The sequence below is a fragment of the Falco biarmicus genome, chromosome Z, assembly GCF_023638135.1.
Source record: "Falco biarmicus isolate bFalBia1 chromosome Z, bFalBia1.pri, whole genome shotgun sequence".
Taxonomy (NCBI): domain Eukaryota; kingdom Metazoa; phylum Chordata; class Aves; order Falconiformes; family Falconidae; genus Falco; species Falco biarmicus.
The window spans coordinates 76759127-76772889 of NC_079311.1; the positions used below are offsets into that span (position 1 = coordinate 76759127).

General features: G+C 40.0%; 1 protein-coding gene across 3 annotated transcripts in view; it reads left to right on the top strand.

Moving 5' to 3' along the window:
* KIAA1328 (KIAA1328 ortholog) overlaps nt 1-13763 on the top strand; it is a 180327-nt gene that overhangs the window by 134177 nt on the left and 32387 nt on the right. For all 3 annotated transcript variants that reach the window (XM_056324509.1, XM_056324510.1, XM_056324511.1), the window contains one exon: nt 8731-8915. In XM_056324509.1, coding sequence (XP_056180484.1) covers nt 8731-8915 — 185 coding nt within the window. The remainder of the gene's footprint in view (nt 1-8730; nt 8916-13763) is intronic.

Sequence of the window (13763 nt, forward strand, 5' to 3'; positions counted from 1 at the left end):
GGAGCCAGTGTGATGCAAGGAAACACACTGGCATCATGTTAGAGCTATGCCTTGTACCTGAACTGAGCCTGTGCCAACACACTGAGCCTTTGATTGCTTTTTGGAATAAGAAAAGGATTAGTGTCTCCAGACTCACTGTTCCCAGGAATTGTAAGACTTCAACACTAACAGACCTGTATAACTGTAAAAACCAACAGTAACCTAGATTCAACCGTCATGTGGTAGAGACAAAAATTTTTAGAATAAGAGGACAGAACTTTCATGGAAAAAGATGGGTCCTGTAAGGGTGCTTCCATGTTGGTTTCAGTGGTAATGCTTCCTAATCACTAGAGAAATCAGTTTCAAGACAGCAGCCTTCAGAAGACCAGGAAAGAGAAAACCTCTAATTCTGTTTATATGGAATTTGATGGATTTATGAAAGGCTGATATCAGGGGAGCTGTCAGTGACTTGAAAGGTCATCTCAGGATCCTTAGGTGTGTATGTATTTGCCCAGGTTAGTGGTTATTAATTTTCATTGCTGTCAGTGTGAGAAGTTTGTAACTATATGTTCCTTTATTCCCTCACTTATAAACCCAGGATGATAATTCATCATGCCTGTATCCTGAGTATTGAAAGTCAGCACCTATCACATGCAACTTTGGCAATGAACGGAAGCAGCTCTAGATGTTATGTCTTTTATAACTCTTCTGTTCTCATATAGGCACTACAGGATCCTCCAAAACTCTGATTTTCTGTGCATGGGTACTGTTCATAATACTTGCACACAAGAGTGCAATCTTAAATATCTGGTGCTCTAATTAGGCATCTTTTCAAAAGATCTTGTTAGTAGGACACATTGGAAACCCCCTGAGTACCTACTTTCCAACTCTTGTTGTGTCACTTACGCTTAGCAAACAATTGCTCCCAGATGTGATCTATGGTCAGAAAAAGGGCTTTTGCAATTGCTTTTCATTTACTGAAGGCTCCTGTTGCCAACACCTATCAGTCTGTCTGGAAACTCCTACGGAGGAGAGACTGCTTATGTACTGATAGTGAAGGAAAACGTAAGGACTTTTGCACCAAGCACGTGTTCACCTGCACACACAGACTGATCTCTGCAGCAACAGCTCAGCCACAGCCTGTTTTGCAGTGCAGCCCATCTACTGTAAAGTCTTTTGTCCTAGGTGAGCCAAGTTGAGAAGGGATGATGCATTGTTGTTCTATGCCTTTATCACAAGCAAATTGCAATCTAATTTGGGGGATGTTTGTTCAGGAGATAGCTTACATATGGCATTTTAACGGACACCTTGTGAATGGGACTGGCTTTCAGACAGACAATAGTGAAGCTGGGTAAGGCACTAAGATAGGCATTCACTCTGCTGAGGAGCATGTGATTCTCCTTCTGAAGGAGAGTCTGACATGGCTTGATCTACTGGAGCAGTTTGGATTTAGTTCAAAAACTTTGTACTAAACAGGCTTTTGCATCATTCCTTATGGTACTTTCACGGTTGACAGCTAGGCAGGCTTTTCAGATATACAGATGCTGTTGTGAAGGATTGTTTTTATACCTGTGACTTGACATTTACATGACTTTCTTTTGTGAAGGCTGACAGCACTGCTTGCTGGAACGACAGCTGCTCTGCTCTGGCCTATAAGAAAGGCCAAACACACAATCACAGCATTTTGTCCTGCTAAAGCTTTGCCAGCCATTTCTCTATGACCATCTGAAAACCTTTATGCTGGAATTTTCTTTGGATTAAGAAAAAAAGAAAGAAAAGTAATCAGAGCTCATTTTGCTGTTTGTTAGGAAAACTAAGATGTATGGGAAAGGTGCTGGTAGGGAGCTGAAATATAGCTAACTTAAAGCAGAATGAGGACAGGGCTTCAAAGGGAAGGCATGAATATAATTTTAGGTGAAATTTAGCTTAGTACTTGCTACAAATGGACCTCTAACCGTGTGTACTAAGTGAAGTCCTGACTTCGTTGAAGATAAAGGCAGTATTCTGATTGATTCAATGAGGCCAGGGTTTCACCTATGGCTGGTATGATCTAATAGGTCATTGCTAATTAAGAGCATATGTGGCTTCAATTCTTGTTTGTGGAATTAAGTAACTGAGCCCCAGTCACTGTGGGAATGGGGAAGGAAGTGGTCTCTGAAAGAGTGGTCTGGAGAAGCTGTGCTGTGGATTACTATACCCTGGTACAGCTTGATGTATGGAAAAGTTTTTAGCATAGTGGCCAGTATAACTCCTACAAGATAAAAGTAAACCAAATGTAGTGAGCCCAAGAGAGACAGTTCAACAGGACAAAAAAAGATGCGAAAAAAACCCCAAACCAGCAAAAAACTGAACAGAGAAACCTGATACAGCCACAGACATTACTGGATTTGAGGGCACCGAACCTGAAGAGGACTAAGAGATGAAAGCTCTTGCATCGCTCCCCAGCAATATATTGTGTGCACAATAACATGTAGATTGTAGGAAATCACTGTCTATTTTCTGTGATGAAAAAATCTTTCATTACAAGTAGATCTGGTAATATTTGTATTTCAGTTCCAGGGCTCTTGTTGGCTGCTGAGGTGTTCTCCTGCCTGTCTGTGCCTGCCTGCCTTTTTCCTAGAAAAACTTGTGAGCAAGGAAATGCACTTGGTCCCAAAGATCATGGACCTGTTCAGGTGGGTCCAGGGGAGGGCCACAGACACCGTCAGAGCCTTGCAACGCCTCTCCTGCGAGGAAAGGCTCAGAGAGACGGGCTTCTTCAGCCTGCAGCAGGGAAGGCCCCGCGGAGACCTTACTGCGGCCTTTCGGCACTTCCAGGGGGCTCACAAGAAAGATGGCCGACGACTCGGTCAAAGGGCCTGCAGCCACACCACAGCGGGGACTGGCTTCAAACCAAACGAGGGGCGGCTCACGCTCCCTACAAGGAAGGCAACACGCTGCGACCAACCGGGAGGCAAAACGCTGCAACACGTTGCCCACAGAGGTGGGGCGCGCCCCGTCCCTGGAAACCTCCCAGGTCAGCCTGGACGGGGCTCTCAGAACCTCCTCTACTTGAGACGGCCCTGCCCCTTGCTGGCGGGTTGGGCCCGGCGACCTCTGAGGGTCCCTCCCAGCCCAACCCGACCCATTCGATGATTCTGTGATCTCAAAACTATAAATGAATATGCTTTCTGGAAAGGAAAGCAGCTGTTTCTTATTAACATGCGCTGGATCCCAGCGGTGTCATTAACATGCTGATGCATCTAACATAAGCCTCAAAATGCCAGATTTCATAATTGGGCCATGAAATCTCACTCTAGGCTTGAATATGGCTTTCAAGGTCTGTATTAGAATAGGATATTTTTCTTGCTTTTTGAAGGAGGGGAAAAATGTTAAGCTTAGTTTTACAAATGTTAGCTTAAAATTATGCTGATTTTTTCCAAGCACTTTGTGTTTCAATATGATAGGCTTTAGATTTTTAACAGCGTGTTTTTAAGGTTGCTGATCTGCTGACGTGAGCAGGTTGCTTTTGTTCCAAGGAATGGAAGGGTGGTGGCATTCAGGGATAAGAGATTGCCCTGAAATTTGTGCTGTGGTTCTCCTCCTTGCCTGCAACACTCTTACCTCCCTTCCAGGTCTACGCAGCTATGCTGTAGAGTTGCACACCCTACGCAAAGCAGTAGTGAGTGCACCCATCTCCTTTGTCTTTTCCATGTGCTGCTGTGCTGGCTTGTACATCTTGACATGTTTCCCCCTAGCTCCACTGCAAAGAAGGGGCAGAACTTGTCCCCTCAGAAGAGGACTCCAGGTTGTGGATGGAATTGTGCTAAGAAGGGGCCGTAAGTTCGACCTCTTGTCAGGGTTTTCCTCATGATTAGCTCTGAGCACACGCACACGGTGTATGCACTAACTTCAGGTGTCTCCTTTTCTCAGTCAAGTATTTGGGAGTCGGTTCCAGTTCTCTTACACCTCTGCCTACCAGTTTGCTGTCCAGGGCCTCAGCTTTAGTCTGTTAGTTTCTTATCTTTGCCTTCCAGATTAGGGTATTCACACACACTTGACACGTTGTTGGAAAAAAAATCTTGGAAAGTCTGAGGCACTTGATAGTTGTGGAAGTCGGGGTTTACAAACAGTAACATGGTACACTTCAGAGGACTGAAAAATCTGTGGTTTTTCAGGAGACCACTATTGTTGCTTCCTAGGTCCACTTGTTCCAGCTCTACAGTCCTTCTTTTCTCCCCCTAAATATTTTTTATTTTCTCTGCAGACAACTGACTTCCCAGGCAGTCTCACTTTGGAACTGATGCTTTTCAAAAGTGTGGTTTGATAACTTGTTTTAAAGTGATATAAATTTAGACCCCTGCTGAAAGGAAGATCTCATGATACATTGACACCACCTTCTTTGTCCCAGCACATGTGATACTGCTGCTTTGTACCGAGCTGTCTCTGGAAGCTGATCTGGCTGAAAGCTCCCAGCCAAAGTGGCGGAGGGGAAGCAATTTTCAGCCTGTTTGTCAAACTGCATCTGAAATGGCAATAGAGGTTCCAGCTACAAAAACGTATTGCTTGGGTTGTCTACTTATCACCAGTTTTGCATCATTAAGTGTTATGCATTCTTGGCCTGATATAGTTGCAGCAGATTGCACACATGAACTGTTAATTATTTTATTTTTAAAACAGAAATTGTGGAACAGGAAAATAACATTCCAACATGTTTGCTTTCAGAGCTAACCTACCATGGCAATCTGTTAGTTTGATAATAGTTAAATTCCCAAGCCCTTGCCTCAACAGGGTGCAGTACGGTACCATTAAGGCAGCCATCTGTTGAACATATATACTGGAGGCATGAATTGCCTCACATTTTTGGTTTCTGACTGGTTATAATGTAGTCAGGTTCTCTGGATGCCACTGATCTGCAGTGAAAAACGCATGGAAAGATCAGAGTTTGGTGAAAGGTGAGCATCCAAATTTGGGACCGATGACTGGGAACCCGTCAGGTGAGTGCTAGGTATGGAGCACAGAAGATATGAAACCTCATGGATGTACACATGTTGATAGTAAATGCTACTCTGTGGCAAACTGCTTGAATTGCTTAGTGATTCAGTAGATCTGTAAAACTCCATTTGCAGACCAAGGCTACCATTATGTTGGATTGATTCGTCAGGATGCGCAGCTAAAAGAAGTTAAATTCTATCAGAGTTTTCTTGCTTTAATTTAAAAATGAATTTAGTTGCCTCTAAATGGACATTTGTTTTAGTATCTTGAAGAACTGACTTTCCTCTATTAAAGCAGAATAATGTATCTATATGGTGCCCTAACTTGAACAGTACATAAAGATTAGTAAATAAGACCCCATTAAAAATACTTATAATGTAAGTAACATGGGTCCCAATAGCCTTTCTAATGTCCATTAATGCTTATTCTGAGGATCAGAGCTCATTTTACTGAGCCATTTAGTCAAACCGTGTGATTATTTAGAAAGTTAATTCATGCATACTAAAATCTAGCTTAAGTAATGCAGAGGGTAGGAGGTAAAACTCTATGGAGACGATAGTCCTTTTTGTTATTTAATGATCAGCCATAATTAACTTGCAAATTTGAAATAATTAGAACAAATTAAAGGTATTTAACTTTGCCTCCCTAAAGAAAAATTCAAATTGCACCAAATGCAGCTTTAAATTATTCAAGTCTCAGAGGTCTGTGCTGGGTTTTTTTACAACGCCTTTTCTATGATGAGAATACCAATCTGCTTTTTGTCAGAAAGCATCCTATCAAGTAATTGTTCTTTGTGTCTAATAAATGACAGCTATTCTTCTTTGTAAAAGTATTTCAGTCTCTGAAGACTACATCAGCATTTCCATGGCATTTTAATTCAATAAAACAAAAGGTTAATGTTTTTCTACTTTTTAAGGAATGCAAATACTAGCAGTATTCAATGGGTCCTTTATGACATTTAAAATTTGCCATTCACACTCAGCAGGGATATCGCGATACGAGGCTCAGGCGAAATGGAAAAAACATTCAAGGTGTATTTTCCTTTGTTGGTAATGTACTTTGATATTGATAAGGAGGCAGCAGTGCTGAGAATCACTTCGTTTTGTGGTGATGCTACTCTACAACTCCTGCCTTAGTATGTAGGTTAGGTAAGTTATTAAGGTCTTTATTTAGACCTTTAGTTGTCTTTGTTGTGTAGTTTCAGGGAATAGCACAAGAAATTCATTGGATATTGTGGTGCCCTGCAGGAAGTCCTACTAACTACGCTGCATTTGAGTGATACGATGGATTGCTGGATTTGAAAATAGGGAAGGACCTGTTTTGTCACTTAATCTCTCTAGGCATATGTAACTGATCCCTTTGGACCATATGTTACTTCTAAATTTTCCAGGTTGCAATAGTGACATAATTGATTTTACTAATTATTCCACAGGTGAATGAATACCTATGTTCTGAAATAGATATCCCCCACCACCACCTCCCCTTATGTTTTATTTGTTTAATTTTCATACATTGTTAATTATTGAATTTTTGTATCTCTCTGCATAATTCCTTTCCCTCTTTGGTGTGCACACCTCTCAGATTAAGTGTTTGTCATTTTAACATTGGACTCCATCCTTACTTAAGCAAAAATTTAGTGTGAGCTTTCTTTTATTAAATACTAAAGAACCTGGCTCTAATTAATTGTTTAGTGAGCTCTAAATACAAATACACTTGCTATTCTTATTTCCCCATAAATTAGCTTCTTTAACTTCTTATTGGTGTCTCTTTCTGTTAGAATTACCTTTACCATAGCATTACTTAAACCAAAACTCGGTATTCTAGAGGTAACCAACAATGTAAAAGGTACTGCAGTGAACTAGTCAAGTAATCGCCTCTTCATCTGCAAGCCAAAGGTAACTGTCCTCACAGAAGAAATGAAGGTTGTAATTAAATGTACTTTACAAACTCTGAAAGCATCCCAATAATGACAGCCTCAGTGTTTTTCAGTGCTGTTAATCATGCAAGTACAGGCAAATGGAATCTCAAGTCCTGTATTATCAGAGGAATCTGGTCAAGTGGTACACCTTCAAGCCTCTTTAAACAGTTATTAGGATCCGATCCCACCTCTTGCTGTACTCTGGGTTGCAGGAATTAGTAGGCTAATAATTTCATATAATTCAAATAAGATACTAATTTAGTCCACCATAAATTTTAATAACACTTTGCAATATTATTAGTGACCACAAAGTCTGAAGTAAACGGATGTTATTCAAAGAAGTGCTATCCAGCACTTCAGCCAGTTATTACAGGTCATAAGCCATTATATAGTGTTCTGTATTAATAATACAAGAGTCATACTAATTGTCCAACAGGCACAGTGGGCCCTATTAAACAATGGCTTATGCAGCACATTGATGTAGAACTTTTAATTTAGCTATCATTTTCTGATGGGAATGTCAGGTAGCTGCTTTTTTCTCAAATTGCAGTAGCTTCCGTAGTGTAAGCTTTCAAATGAGCAATTCTTGTGAGTCAGCCTCCATAAAGCTGTATTTCAAATAACAGAAACTCAGTGGTAGCCCTTGTAAAGTTGGTGTTTAAACAGGAGAAAGATGTGTTTAATCTTCTGTTAACTTAGGAAAGCTATATTCACTCTCAGGATTGAAAATGTAGCCATATAATCTTGGTATGAATTGTATTCCTTCATGTGGATAAACCAAAGATTTTTTAAATGGTTTTAATTGCTTTTTAGAACAGTGATGAGACTAATGACGTATACATGTGGGGAATCTCATGTACAGCACTAGTTGTTTCCAGACAGCAGAATCTGAAAGTGATAGGTTGTCTTTACTGAGAGAAAGATGGTTCTCCATAGCCTCCTTTCTTTCCAAAATGTATTGTGATTGCCTGTGTCTGCAGAGACTGAAGCCATGCTTGTTCGATGTCACCAGATTTGCATCCTGGCTGTATCTCTGCAGTGTTTATGATCTTATGCTGAAGTGCATCTTGAACTAAAATGGTTCTGGTTAGCTTTCTCTTTTCTTGATCTACTCAAACTGCTGCATTTGCTGCACCAGATACTCTCCCACCAGTTTGCTCATACATTCTTTATTCTGCTTACAAGTACCTCTGTTCATTCATCTCGCCTCTTTTGTCTCAGCTCCTCTTATCCCTTTTCTTCTCGAATCAATGTATCACCACCCCTGCAGGTATTTAAAAGTTGTGCAGATGTGGTGCTTAGGGACATGGTTTAGTGGTGGGCTTGGCAGCGTTAGGTTAACAGTTGGCATTGATGATCTTAAAGGTCCTTCCCAAACTAAACAATTCTATGATTCTATGGTCTGCTTTCCTTCTGCAAACCACGACTCCCATTTTCTCTTCACATAATCTTCTCTGTTTCCCCTGTCCTAGCAAAGTGAGAATTTTTTACATTACTCTTTGTTCCACTGTGCTGGACAAAGTACTTTGTGTATCTTCATTCCACTTATCCTGTCCTACCTAACCACTCAGGAAATTCAGGACCTAATGCTTTAGGGAATGTGCCAAATGCCAGACAACTCCAAATATAATTGTCAGAGTGCTGCCAGCTGCTGATAACCAAAGACTTGTGATAAAGTAGGTTGGTAACTCTTCAATCCTTAGGCATCCTGCTTTCAGACATTGAAAATGGATTCAACAAAAGCTCAACCGACAGCCTGGCAGTTATGCTTTGGAGAGTGAAAGTGGGGAAGAGGGCTGGGTGCAGTGTTGAAAGGGCTGAATGCATCACGTAATAGCACAATCTTTCTTTCCTCCCAGTGTACCGCTGTTGAAACATAAAGATTATTTTCCAAGGACATCTCCAGTGAGCAAAACCTCCAGAACACCAGGGAACAGTGGTGGAAGCAGTTCTGGGAAGAAAATAGTTGGTTTTGGTGGAGACGTGGAAGATGGGCAAACCCTTCTGATGCAAACCAAGAGGGAAGGCACCAAGTCAAGGAAAGGTAAGGGGAAGCATACTACATTGCAGGGCCATGAGTGTGCTAATGGCATTTAGAAATTGTATGTGTGTTCAAGAGCGTATCAGTAAAATGCAGTATTAGAGGGAGAGGACTGCAGTTGCTTAAAGCAACCCAAGGGAAGGTAGCTACGTTTAAAATAATAGAAAGCATAGAAAACCTTGTAAATAACAAGTGATCTTCTTGGCTGGTGTTCCTGATGGAAGGGAAAAAATAGCCCTTTAATCTCAAAAAGCTACTTCAACAATTCTTTTTCCTTTCCCAGCAAGCAGAGAGAATAAGTGCAGTGGGGCTTGCTTTTGAAATGTAATCTTCTTCACATTCTTCTCCTCCCCAGGTAATGGCTCCACCATCACAACCTGCTATTTTGCCACACAGGGATGTCTGTATGGCTAGAATCTACTAGCTGAGTAGCTCCACTTAAGGAGCAGAGAAGCAGTCTTTCTTAGGAAGAGAAAGGGTTGGGAACAAAAGCAGCTTGGATGTTTCACTGCTGAACCTTGAACATAATCCTTGGTTCAATTATGAGCTAGCTTTTTTTTTTTGTTTTAACTTGTCAGCCAGTTTGCCTTATATGTCAGCATAAAAATAAAGAAAATGGCAAAACGAGAAGAAATGTGGTGCAGTTTTCAAAGGAACAAATAACTTGTGTTATTGGTTAAGACTGTACCAACATTAAAAAGCAGTCCCTGTGCAGAAACTTTCAAAAGGGTATCATCAGCCTGGACCCAAAGAGTGGCTGAGGTTAATCTTTTCCAAGGCACAGCTACAAAAGTTGGAAGCCTGTAAAGGGCTTGTGTCCAAAAAAATCAATTTCTAATTTGAAACAAAATCATTTTTGACTAACAGGGGTTCAGGACCCATTACTTTTGCTGTATAGTCTGCTGACATTTCACACTTTCTGTTGTGCACAATGAATCCTAATAGTCATTTTATAACATTGCTACACCAATCAATTTAAGCAAGAGAAAGCCGTTACAATTCTGCAAAGTTTCAGGGGCAATTTTCACTGATGGTTTTCTTTTACCTTTTTTTCAGCTATCATTATTTTTTTCTTCTCTTTCCTTCTTCCTTCTCCCCCCTCCTGCCATATACTGTAGTGATGAAATTGAGATTTTTCGCAGTTGGATGATGGGTTTTGTGCCTTGTGTAGGGATAGTCCCCAAAAAGTAATTTATTTTCCATAGATTCAGGGGAAAAAATCCAACCTGCCCTCTTCTTCCTTCATTCATTTTATTTTGTAGTACTTAAGAGATGTTACAAGCTGTGCTTGGCTATTGCACATAGCAAAGAAGCTGCAACCTATGCTGATTTAGTGATTGTAGTGGTCAGCATAATGTCTGAAGATGGGGTATCTTTTGCAAACACTTACTGGGATTGCTAGCTTTGAAAATGTAGAGCTGCATGGCAAAATTTAACTTATAAACATTGGTACTTGCTGTGGTACCAGATAAAATTCAGAGAAATGCTTTCAAGCTGTGGAACAACCTCAGGTCTATTACTAATTTGAATGACTTGTTTATCGCAAGGCAAATTACCTAGCACTAATCACTGAAGCTGAAGTCTTCTTTATTTAGTACCTTTTTAATTGGCTGCCCTCTGTTATATGTTTGGACTCCTTTAACAAGCATACATACATACTTGTAAAGCATTTTTTCCATCTTTGGGGATCACCAGGCCACAATGTCAAGTTTCTTATTTCTAGTTAGCTCCGGACTTAGTCATCTCTGTCCTTGCTTCTGCTGGATCTTTCTGTCTGTTGCTGACCTGGGATTTCTGCTTCAGGATTTAGTTTATTAGGAGGCAATTATGTAACATCTCACAAAAATAAAATGAGGGATGCTAACATTGTTTTCTGTGGTAAAATTTGTGAAAATACAGTACTTGCCTTACTGCGTCAGAGTGCTGAGCTAGCAAGCCTGGTGGTCTGTCTTGGACAGTGGTCAGTATCTGTTGTGTCAGTATGTAGTGAACTCTGCTGCAGTGCACGAGATGACATCCTGAAGTGTGAAACTATGTCATATAGCTGCGAACCTTAATGTGGCCTTTTGGTCAGAAAACTGCAGTGCTGAAAACTGTGTATGGAAACATGTCCACTGAAAACTTCTTGACAGTCAGATGTTAACCTGTTTCTACAGAGGTCTATTTTTCTCATGCCTTGATCTGTGTTGTCTATTTAAATAGTATGTTCAGGATGGGGATTCTCTCCAAGCACACCTAGCAGTGCCAGTGCTGATGTGAGTCTCTGGGGTCACAGTATTATCTCTGGTATTATATGGGTGTATCTGCAGGATGGTTCAACTCATGACAGTATCTCTCCACAGAAACATAGGCAGTTTTACCAGATTTTGGTGGTGCCCTGTTCAACAGCCTTTGTCATCTTAGATTTGTTTTGTTTTGTTTTGTTTGGGAAGATAAAGTGATGAATCAGGAAAACATTCCCACGCTGGAATGGTGGAAGGCTTTACTGCCCACAGGGCTGCTCACTTACTGTGAGTGCAGTGTATTTGGAAAGGGTAGTTTCCTAATAAACCCACTTTTCATTTCTCCTCGCATGTGTTTATTAATGGGGAGAAGAGCATTGTTAACCTGGTCCCAACAGCTTGTGGAGTGAAAGGGGCTCCTCTGCTCTCTTTTCAGGGTAGAAGCTTACTGGAACAGCTTAGGCAATCAGCTTTTACTCTGTCACTGTTGCTTTTTGTCTCCCACTTCTGTTGGCTCCTTAATTTTTATTCCTGTGCTTTAGCAGGTGTTTGTGTCTTGTAGACAAACTTTTTTAGTTTTACCAGCAAAACTTTAAGCAGACGAAGCAATCCTCAATGCTTTGATCTTTTCAGCAGTAAATTGTTTTTATTGGGTGTCACCAGCAGCTATGTCAATTTGTACTAAAATCTAACAACTTGTCTAGTTAAAAAGCACTGGAGTACAGAAATGTGTTTCTCTTCCTTTCTGCCTTGGAAAATTTTGCTTTGGGGCTGGGAAACTAAACTAGATTTTATCCACTGCATTCTGCAATATTGGGCACTTTACTTCTCTACGTTTCTGTTTAAAGTCCTCCTATTCCCACCCTTCCTGAAACATCTCTGCATTGAAGCAAAGAAATAACAGTTTTTCCCTTTTGTATCTCTTCGGGGGCCATAGCATCTGCATAATATTGTATAGCACACATAGCTTTCATTTCCATATGTAACAGAAAAAGGCAGAGAAGGCAAATTATTTTAGCTCATAGAATCTGTACTTTTCTACGGGCAGATTTTTCTGTATAGTGTTTGGTTTTCTAATGTAGCTTCTTAGGGATTCAGGATCTGGAACTTCTTCCCTTGAGGGCAGACTCTTCCCTACAATCGAATAGAGCAATTAGTTAATATTAGTGAAGCACTTTGAAGATGTGAAGTACTATATAAATGTTAAGTATTATGAATATTAGTATTATTCAATTCATAAAGGTTTCTTTCATGATTATCAACCTAGATTTCCCTTTGCGTGCTTTCATCCCATTACTGCTTGAACCAGCATCAGCTGTATTTGTTCATCCTTAGTGTTTACACTTTCAAAATGTAGACTGCTGTATTTCCCCACTTTCTTCATGTTTTAGTTGTCTGTTTCTCAAACAGAAATATACAGCTATTTGAATTTTCTCAAATGAGTCCTTAATCTGCTTTACATCATTCTTATACCGAGTTAACTAAATTGAAAATAGTATTCTCAACATTACCATTTAGAGGACATCTATAATTGCTTTGAGGGTAGCTTGCCTTGAAAGCTTGCATCTAGTTTGTTCTTTGCTGTTCTTCGCTACTACAGGTTCTCTGCATTGGTGTCAGGATGTATATTATCCCACTATATATGAGCGTTTGTTGTTTGTTGTCGTTTTTGGGTTTTGTTTTTTTTTTCCAAAGGTGAATGTGTCTATTCTTTTTCCTTGTTTCTTGCTTCTGTAGATCATCTGCAAGGTCTCCAGTCTCATACTGTCTTCCAACACCTGCAAATCTAATTAATTTGCTGTCATTTGTATCACCCCAGTTCTCTATGACTTTTCATAAATAATTACCAGTCACTTCATAAATTCATTAACTAATTCCCTTTAGCCCTGAAATATATATCCTTCAGACTAAAGAATTTGTATCTTTTTTTTTTTATCCCCCTGATAATTTCTTTTCATCAGCTTTATATAGGCAGGTATTATACATCAACCTGTTCTTCATTATCTCCTGCTTGCCAATATTCCTTTTCTTTATTTTTTTGCATAGTATGTTTTAAAATTATTAGTAGCTTGGCCATTTTAAGATAGTTATTGATTTAGTTGTCTTCATTTGTTCATAGACCTGCTTGCTCTTTGGTGTTTCTTTTCTGTCCATCAACCTGCATGCCTTTTTCAAGATGCATTTTTAAATATTATTTCATTTAGATACGCGCTTATTGAGGATTTCTTGCTAGCCCTGTTTTATGTCTGTGCAGCGTAACAGCCTCAGTATATTCCTACTTAGTTCTATTTCTTGTTTTCCATTTTTAGCCTTGGTAATATTTTCAAACTTGGGTCTTTGAACAGTCCCCTTGAGGCTGTATTGGCCACTTCAGAGTCCATACATTTTCTTTTTCAAAGAAATACATCTACTTTGCTATGAATGTAGTATGTTGACAGTGTGCCAGCCTTTTCTGGTATTAGGAATTGAAAATATTCTCCCGTGCTCACCAGGTTTTTATTACTTTGGTATTAGTTTCTTAAAATCCAGCTGCCTCATTCCACTGTCACGTGAAATGATTTCTAAATATCTCTTAATCATAAAGCCAAAAATCTAAGCAAGAGGCTTCCAGTCTTTATATGCATACCCA